The sequence below is a fragment of the Phalacrocorax aristotelis genome, chromosome 1 (assembly GCF_949628215.1).
Source record: "Phalacrocorax aristotelis chromosome 1, bGulAri2.1, whole genome shotgun sequence".
In the NCBI taxonomy this organism is placed as follows: domain Eukaryota; kingdom Metazoa; phylum Chordata; class Aves; order Suliformes; family Phalacrocoracidae; genus Phalacrocorax; species Phalacrocorax aristotelis.
In genome coordinates, this window is record NC_134276.1 from 202,778,701 (window position 1) to 202,788,720 (window position 10,020).

The 10,020-nt window shown below is 43.0% G+C and overlaps 1 protein-coding gene across 1 annotated transcript in view; it reads left to right on the forward strand.

Annotated features, from left to right (window-relative positions):
- The window catches only part of LAMB4 (laminin subunit beta 4), a 43,026-nt gene extending 33,488 nt beyond the window's left edge, over positions 1-9,538 (forward strand). Inside the window, exons 28-35 of the mRNA XM_075081355.1 lie at positions 504-709; positions 1,578-1,781; positions 3,345-3,489; positions 5,144-5,351; positions 5,955-6,093; positions 6,342-6,518; positions 7,568-7,721; positions 9,186-9,538. Coding sequence (XP_074937456.1) covers positions 504-709; positions 1,578-1,781; positions 3,345-3,489; positions 5,144-5,351; positions 5,955-6,093; positions 6,342-6,518; positions 7,568-7,721; positions 9,186-9,325 — 1,373 coding nt within the window. The 3' untranslated portion in view covers positions 9,326-9,538. The remainder of the gene's footprint in view (positions 1-503; positions 710-1,577; positions 1,782-3,344; positions 3,490-5,143; positions 5,352-5,954; positions 6,094-6,341; positions 6,519-7,567; positions 7,722-9,185) is intronic.
- Positions 9,539-10,020: the final 482 nt, after the last annotated feature.

Sequence of the window (10,020 nt, forward strand, 5' to 3'; positions counted from 1 at the left end):
AAATGCTTTCCTGACTCACAATCAGAGAGCTGATCATTTAGTAAGTTTTACAACTGGCAGAAACAGTTCTCCTGCCTAAACTTCAAACCAGCATAAATGACAGGAGCTTTATCAAATCAACAATGACAGCAATGCATGAGCATGAGATGAGTGCAGATTAGTAGCAGTTTGTGTCATTAATGGGATCCCCTTCATACTTTTATATCTTCCACTGTCTTCTCATCCACCTTGGACTCTGAAGAATGACATGGGACCCACTGTATTTGTATCAATTTTAGCAGGTTTTATGAGTATCAATAACTATTCCTGTTTGGCAACTGGCTGAGTAAAGGATTAAAAAGCTTGACTGAAGAAATGACAGCTCCTGTCCCTCCTTGCTGTCCCAAATCAAACACCAGTGACAGCAAACCTGTCACTCACCTTTTATCCTGAATTCAAGGAAATACATGAATTAAATGCAACCAAAATACAGTCAGTACTAAACCCTATTTCTGTTGTTACAGAGGCCATCAGCAACATTAGGAAACACTTTGAAGTATCATTGCTGGAAGAACAGAAGACCAGTGGGACAATCCCTATTTTAAGATACTCAGAGTACACCAGGAGCCACATGCTCACTATGTTGGGCCACCAGGCCTTGAAAGCAAGCAATGAGCTGGATCAGCTCAAGATGATAAAGAGCCCCAACATCCAAAACTTGAATGAAAAGGTAGGCGCTGTGAATTTTGAATCTTTTTGATGCTGTTAGTAGTTTTTATTTTAAAAGAGTGCTTACAAGCATTTTTAAATCTGGAAAAATGACACTTTCCTGGCACAGACGTGCAGCAGTCATGTCAGGAACAGCTGCGCTTCTCAGCTGTAGTTACTACCACCCTTCTGGAAGCCATTGCTCCCAGGGCAGACCCAGCTCAAGGAACTGTTTAAGCACTCTCTAGTCACAAGAGGACATCAGTGTAGATTCAGAAAGATTAACCCCCAACCTCCTCCATCAGTAACGTAAAGGAAGCAGAGCAACTTTGCCCTGGAGTGGATGGAGAGTGCTGACAAATCCTTTGCATCACCCATGGGAGACAAAGGGATTTCTGTCCTTCTGTGGGGCATCAGTGAATACCTAATAGTACCTTCATCCAGCCCTGCCAGATCCGGAAGAGATCATCCATCTAGGCCTTTAGCCTCACATATGTGTCAAAATGTATGGAGGGCCAGGCATGGTACCATGTTGTGTGAGAGGTGATCTGGATCTTTTAGAACAAGCCATTGACCCATGGGCTGGATATGGTCAGGGGACAGTTTCAGCCCTTTTGTCAAAGAGGAGTGAAGCAAGGGTGTTAATGCAACACATGGAGCCCAACAAATGGCTCCTGCAAGGACACTTGGAGCCATGGGCTGCTGTTGCATCCTTCAGGTTAGGGGAGGAGGACCTGTACTGGCAGCAACAGCCATCTTTGAAGAGACCAGACCACTGTCTCTTCAGGAAAATCCCATCCTATGCTTAATGTCCATATGATCTTCCTTCCCCCAGGAGCATATCTCAGGCCCCCAGAGGAGTCCTGGCATAAGCGTCTTCTTTATTGCAGATCTGTGGTGTGCCAGCAGACCAGCCCTGTGTCACAGCAGCCTGCGGGGGAGCTTTGTGCCGGGACAATCAGGGACGCAGGCAGTGTGGGGGCCCAAACTGCAGCGGAGCTCTTCCTCGCTCCACTGATGCCTTCAGGAGAGCTGAGAAGACTGCCGTGTTGCTAAATAACTTGACTATTCAGCTACAGAATCTTGAGAATCAGGTGCTGTATATCAAACTTAGATTTGTTCAGTGAAATGGACGGAAGATGAGATTTAGGAGGTCACAAATCTACAAAAACTCATCTGCTCCTTGAACAAAGAGCAGTGACATAGTGATAGACCCTGCCCCAACACCATAGACCTACCATGGTTCAGAACTGGGAGTATTAAGTGCCAGTCCCACCAAGAGATTGTGGCTCTAGCTGTGCCTTCCTCTTCCTCACAGCTGCCAAGGTCTCACAGGTCATGGTGCCCTGTGCCTATGGCAGTTGGTGACATCAGGCTAGTGTTGTCTGTCTTTTTATTGGAAAGGATTCAAATGGCACCATGTGTCAGTAGCTTGAGCATGGCCCATGCTTACTGCAACGGGATTACTGCTGTGTAGAGCACTAAGCTCTATTTATACAACTTCATATTACTCTTATGTTTGCCATTAAATAATTTTTGCAAATAATTTCCGCAAATAATTTCAAAACAAAGCTTTTCTGCCCGCAGTGATGTTTAGAAGGGCATCAATAGTCAGCTGTACTGCACAGTAGCAGTGAAAAATAACTCAAGCAAAGTGTGGCCAAAGCAACATCTGCCAAGGAAACAAAATGGACAAATCCCAAAACACCAGTAAAGACAGTTTGTTCTTAACAATCAGAGATGATGCCTGTTACAGTTATAGGCAAAACACATTTTCCAACAGAAATGCCATTCGGCTGTGGCTTTGTCCTGACCCTGCAGGGTGCCTGAGCATCCATTTCCTCTTTTTAAAATGCACCAGACACTCTGCATCACAGCTAACGGGTTTAGAAATGAGCAATCAGAGCACATGCCTGGGGCCCCAGGACACAGAGGGGCAGCAGCAAAAGGCAGCTGCCGAGGTGGTGAGCACCAGGCTGCCGGGACATTGCCTTTGGTGCTCACAAGCCTCAGGCAGCTCTGTGATAATATGAGTGAAGCATTTTGAGATGTTTCAGAAGTAAAAACAGCACCATTTCTCTTGTTGCACGGGGAGACAGTGAATCTCTTCCCTATGCAGACCGCAGAGAGCTGGTACCTCTGCATTTCCCCAGCAAAGCAAAATACTGTTGGAATTCTATGATTAATTTAAAGCTCTCATTTAAATTATCAAGTATACTAATTTAATGGCAAAATGTAACTTTAAAGACAAGCCTTAACCTCTACCTTCTGCGTTTGTGTCCTCTTAAGTGTATTTTTAACAGTAAGTCCAATGTGAAAAGGCAAATGAAATTATGCGCCTTTTCTGTACTGAATCTGATCACTGACATCCTGCAGTACTGCAATAGAAAATAACAGTCAGCACCTTCTTTCAGAAACAAAAGGGGCTGTAGTTTAGAAGTGGTTGCAGAAAGAAATTGATTTGGGCTTTTTCTGAGGCCAGAGGAAGGCCATGATGTAGCAGCTTCTGGAGTTCCCAAAGGGATCTCCTACTACTTTTCAAAGCCACATCAGGTGATTCCAGCTGAGGCTTGGATCAAAATTATTTTTGTGTCGGAGCTCAACAATGATAGATAACCTTCAGGAAATGGCACTGCTATTTCTAATAATATTTCCAGGTTGAAAGCATTAGAAAAATGGCAGAAGACAGCAAGTTGAAAGGCTTACAATTTAATGGGCAACTGGAGACAGCTAAGAATCAGATTGAGGTTGACCGAGAGATCACTAAGGAGTCCATCCGAAAAGTGAGAGACTTCTTATTAGGTAAATATGCAAAGTTCTTTTTGACTTATTTTTAATATATATTACAATATAATAGAGCATAATAGATGCCCAGAATATGGTCTGGCTGCATACACATCAGATTTCTTGTCTACCTCCTGATCTTCCTAACCTTTTCCAATCCCTTTTTTCTAGTGCTTCTTTTTCCCATGTGACAGTACTTTGTATTACTTTTCCAATAGATCTGTTATGTTCTGATTGTCATCTTTTATTAATTTGCTTAATTTGAAGCATGCAAATAATTCCCTCAGTTCCTGGTTTATCTGAGTAAAGGACTACTAACATAATTTCATACAATATATAATGTTCAGGCATTTTCAATGCATCCTCAAATTGCTATTCCACCCCCTTCTTCCAGGCCCATAAATAGAGGCTCTCTGTAGGGAGCGTGGGAATTAGGACACATACTGCTCTGTTGCCTCCGTAAAGCTGTAACTCGAGGAATCAAAGGATTCTGGTAGAACTTCACAGTTCTCATAAAAAATAACAAAACAATCATATATACCCTAAAAACTTTTTCCACCCTCGCAATTGCAGAAAAATGCTGTAAGAAATGGAACCTAAGTTTTTTTACCAGATGCACATCAAAGGAGTTCAAAAGTGGTAGGATCTTTTTAATCTCTTGAATGTAGCTAATATTAAAAGTTTCTAAGGATTCCATGTTGGCAGTCCTTTGGCATCCAAATGGGAGTGAGGGTAGAGGACAGAGGACTTCCTTTGTTTAGCAACATTTAAGTTATTTTATTGAATTGGAAGAAAAAATCCATTTAAGTCCTTAAGATTCTTAGATTTTTATTTGATAGCAATTGAAAATTCCACCTTTGGCTCTTCTTTTATGTTTCTTAGTAGATATATTTCTACAGAAAATAGCTCTCAGGAATGCACTACTGTTTGCACAGTAAATGCCTTCTATTTAATTCTTAGTGAATTCCTTTGGAGCATTAGCAAAACGTTTAATATGTTTCAACTGGTTTATCACCCAAGGCCTTGTCTATATAGGGAAGTGAGCAGAAAACATAAGTAATGATAAGACTTCACAAGGCATTGACTAACTGTGTGTGCCTGTGCCTCTTAGCAAGGAACGAGGATGAGATCGTTTCTAAGGGGAGTTGTCAAAATACATTTTTTCTACTGTAAATTCTCATCCTATCTGAGTCTGACCCACATTCTCTCTGTAGCTTAGCCTTTCTCATTAACCAGTGAAGGAACCACTTTCTCAATGTTGTGGTGACTCCAGGGAAGGGATTACACCCTTTCCGAGCTCCATTCACACCCCAGTCTCTCCAGCACCTCTTTGATCTGGGGACCAATGGAGAAATGGGCTCTGACACATCTAGCTGTGCTGGGCACCGATTTAAAACCCTCTGCGGGCTCAGTTCTACATCAGAATTTTAATAACCCAGTTCAAAGTGGGTTCAAATACTCATTTTAGCCAGCTCTGACAACACTAACAGCAGTACCTGGAAGCATAATATTAAATTACAAAATGTTGGAGATAATTCTCTTACCCCCTTGCTGTGCCTGTCAGCTTTATTCTGCCACATAACTCAAAGGGTAGGCAGCCGTAGTGATCATTTACATTTCACTGGGAGGAAGGAGCCCCTTCAGGATACCCTTAGCTCTGTTTCTGTTGCAGATGAGAGCGCGCCTCCAGAAGACATCGAGAAGGTGGCAAATTATGTTCTGCAAATAAACCTCCCCTTGACTCCACGAGAGCTCACAGGCATGCTTGGCAAGATCAGGAGCATTATGAACCCCTGTGAGAAGTACAAACTGAATGTGAGTAAGAGAAACAGAAAAAGGGAGGAAGCTCGGACACTGCTGGTGGAAGCACAAGAAGCCGAGTGAGTAGGGTATTGTCGTACCAATGTGCTAACTCCAGCTGGGGCGGCACTGCGCGCAGTAGGACTGCTCCATACCCCAGGCAGTATCCTAGTAACACTGGAGGGAAAGCTCAGATGACAGCAGATTTCAGCTTGCACTTTCCACAGGGCCTCTCCAGCAGGATGGAGGCACGACTGCTCGGGCTGCGGGAGCTGACATACTGCAAGGAGGCAGCTCCCACCAGCTCTTGGCTCCTCTGCCGGCTGAGTCACAGAGGCCAAGGCAGCTATGTGCTTCCATGGTGGACCTAGTGGATCATTACATCTGGTTCACTGGGAGGTTTAAGATGGGGAGAGAGAAAATACGTTCACCCGTAAGTGAGCTTTCCTTACTAGCAGTGCAGCACCAGGCAGCCGGCAGCACCCAGTCTCACCTTTGATAGAGGAGCTCACACAAGGTCCCTTACTGAGGTTTTGCTTTGCCAGCTTACAAACCACAATTTTAATGGTTGTTGTTGGACTTGAGGGAACATTCCTGCATGTGAGCATGCGTGCATTTGAAATGTCTTCTTGCTTTGCTCTCCACACCGCGAAACTACACATGCTTCTATTTTTCCATTTCAGCAAAGCAGCTAAAGCTCTTCCGCCTGTGGGTGAAATTAATAATAAACTAAAACATGTTGTGAAGTCCCAAGGACACTCCAAAAACAGCTTCATAAAGTTAAATGAAGGGATACGAGGCATCAAAACACAAATCTCACAGGTATCTCACTATAAATCTTTTAATTGATTTACTAAATATATTTTAGTAAAAGATACTTTATCTCGAAGTTTCCTTTATGTAAACTTAAATAAATAAAACCAGAATGTGGCACAGATACGACACCAATTCCATGATGTTTAAGTGTCTCCTCTTGTTAATGACTTGACATTAATCTCCCTCATTACCATGCTCTGCAAGATGGATGGAGATTGCATAAGAAACCACAGTCTTCAGTTGCTCTGTTTTAGGCTGAGAACCAAGCGAACAAGACAAACGACGAACTAAATGACTTGTCAGCAAAACAGTCTGAGATGGAAGATGAAATTGCCACATTACAGGCTAAAATGCTGATGAACAAGAATCAAGCTACAAAGGCAAGAGCAGGGGCAGAAGCAGCACACAAGCAAGCCCAGAATATTGACAATGTAAGCCTTCCTGCCACATATTAAGGGAAAAAAAAATTCCTTCCATGTTTGATAGTATTTTTTGTTCAGAAGTATAATTGTGTTGCCCTGTGCTCCTCAACACTGTGTTAATGTTTTCCTTATGCCATGCAGTGTAAATGCCACAGGTTAAGAATAATTTCTTTTTTATTTTAAGGCCTCTGGCAAAAAACACTTCTGTTTGCTTTAATGAAAGAAAACATACACATTTCTCTGGCTACTCCATGACATTTTTCCTTCCACTGTGTATAAGACTCGTAGTCGCCATGGGCACCAGTAAACACAACACAACAAATCACAAAACCAGATATTAAAATATGTGAGTGCTGAAAGCAGCATGGCCATTCATCCCACGGCCTGGGATGTTCTCCTTCATTCTCCTTTGGAGAAAATTGCTGTGGGAGTTACTTGGAGTTTTTCGTTGGCCAGGTGCTTTTCAGTAGCTCCAATTTTTGAGAAGGTATTGAGGCAGCCAGAAATTTGCTAAAATTGCAAGGAGAACCAGGCACTCACAGCGCAAGTTTGGAGCACGACCAAGCTTCCAGGTTGTATGAAACCTAGTAGAAATCTAAACTGCAGCCTCAACAGCAATCTAAATTGGCATGGATTGGAGTTAGCCAGTAAATACTACTACAGCCAAAAATGTAAAAAAATAAAATAGTAAAAAATATGCTAGAGGTAATTAATTAAATATTAATTAAAACCTATAGAAAAAATGGACTTTACAGAAAAGCCCTATCAAAAGAAGTAAAACCAGCATAAGATTTAAAAATCTTAAACCATATTTCCTCTACATCCTCACCCTCCCTTGACCCCTTACATTGCTTCACTGGCAGTTTAATTGATTTTATCAGGTTTTGCAAAGCATTGTTCAATGTACACTCATCGATTTTTTTATTTAAATATTTAAGAGAATGAGAAGTGTAAAGTTTCATTCAAAGAGGATATTCAAAAAAGGTATAAAAATCTCCTTTGGTACACCAGATTAATTATGAGATGCTCTTAAACTAAGTAACAGCTTTTTGTTACAGGAATTTGCTGACATTAAAAGAAAGTACACCATTCTTCAAGAAAAGCTAAAAGCCCGAGGACTTCCAAAAGTAACACTAGAAAAAGTGAAGCAGCTGAAAAAAGAAGCAGAAAAACTGGCTGAAGAGACTGAAAAAAAAATTAAAAGAATAACAGGTGGTTTTCTCACTTTCACAGCAAGTGGTGAAAATTGTGACAATCATGAATTAAACTGAAGTCCTTGCCCACAAACGCTAACTGACTAGGTTCACCTGAAATCAGGCTTAAAATGATGTAACTGGTGAAAATCCCTGCTTGAAGCTACCTGAACGGTTTAAAAGCAGAAAAATTGATTTGGCTTATGTGCTTCTGACATAAGCTGGTTGCTATAAGCAGAATTTAAGAAATGTCCATACAGGGACTTGCAGTGATTTGATTCAGACAGTTTAAAAGCAGGAGAAGTGCAAAATCTGCATAAAACTCAGCTGTAGATTTATCAGGGAGCTGATTTATACGCTTGCTTTGGGCATTTGGACCTTAAATCTTTCCTCTGCGTTCTGTCTTTTCTTACATGACCCGCGCGGTGGCTCGTGTTATCGAGAGCTGCAGGGTAGCTGGTTTTCATCAGTCCATACTTGTTCCCCTTCAGACATTATCTCTGAGCAATGGCAGAACAAACCAGGTACAAATAGTGGCTTGTTCAAGCACACAGAGAAATGCCCGTGTCCCACAGCAAGCAGCAGGGCTGAAGTACATGCCTGGGTCACATCGGTCCACACTGGTGTCATCGCCCACGCACACTGCCATGGAGATTGAAGCCAATGTGCCCTGGATATGCGGCCAGGACACAGAGGGGTCATGGGTAGCAGAGACTGTGGCTGCTGTGGCACTGCTCCTCACACAGCCTCTCCTGTGGGTTTAGAGAGTCACCAAAACAGTAGAGTACATCTTATGTAATTGTACACAGGGGACCTAATTCTGCTTGTAGTAAAGGTCTGGGCATTTCCACTGGGAATCATTGGGTCTAGGATCCTGCCAGGCTCAACATCTGAAAATACCATGTTACATCAGCAAAACAGAAGCAGAAACTCCATCCCAGGAGCAAATTCTTCAGGACAGGACCCAAATAAATACTTTGAGCAGACACATTGAGGAGAAGCATTAGGAGCATCCCAGTCACTCCAAATGCCCAGATGATAAGCGCATTGGAAACAGGCAGTGAATAACATGGTTTTGAATCATTACCAGTGTGTACCGCTGGTGTAGCTCCACAGGGACCAACAGAAACGTTCATGTAAATGAGGGAGACCTAAGCTCATTACGCCCGAATTGTCTAGGCTTTACACACATCGGTGGACACACTGTTCCTCTGAGTGTTTCTATTTAAGGAAACTGCTTTAAGAGCTCAATGTCCTGCCCCATCCTAGCTGATGGACAAAATCACATGCTGAGAAATTGATTTCTTTAAGGCTGTCTCTCGCAATCCAGAAGCCAGACTTTTCCCTCCAGGTGCATATATAACATTCTCCATTTGAAATGGGCTTATTGCTTCTAAAACTTCTGGGAAAAGAAACACTGTTAATCCCTGGATTCTACTTGCACAACAAATATGAGCATCATTGCATGTCTCTACTCTTCCAGATTTGGAGAAGAAGCTTCAGGACCTGAATCAAATCAAACAAGACAAGGCAGAACAACTGAGACAACTAGAGGAACAAGTGATAGCCATTAAAAATGAAATCATGGAGCAGGAAAGCAAGTATGCAACATGCAAAAGTTAGGGTCTGAACAGACCATCAGGTAAAGTGCAACTGAAGTCTTCATGCTTACCACCTCCTGAGCTTCCCAGCACGGAGGGCTGCCTCTGTAAATTCATCTGAAGGTGCATATAGTACTTTGGTACATCGAATGATGTAACTTTCTCTTGGGGTTTTTTGTCCAGTTGAGTTTATATGGAAATAGGAATTACCTTTTAATAAACCAGCTGATAAAGTAATTGGGACTCAGTCTTTGAGGGAGCTCTAAAATACACTTCTGCCCACAGCACAGGGCTTCTCCTTATAGGGGGTTGGAAATGCAAGAGGAAGATTGCTCAGAGAACTACAGGCAACTGCCTCAGAGACTCCCAACACCCTGTGTCTCCTGCTGAGCGCTCCAATAACGTCTGGCTCTGCCACAGCCCCACATGGGGCTGCACAGACCAGGATGAGGCGATGCAGTTGAAGGACTGCGGGGTTCTGTAGCCATCCCTGCTGACAACTGGCATCATCCCCAGGGTACCGTCACTCCTCCAGCCCCGTCTCTTCGCTGGGACAGGGTAGGGAGCCCCCCTATGTTAACTGAAAATGCGCAGGGACGCGGTACCTCCGCATGGGTGAGCGGGAGGTGGGTGACAGGGAGCCAATTCCCCGGTGCCCACTGGATGGCAGTGCACAGATGCTTAATGCCGAAAACAACTTCAAAATCATTAAGTTGT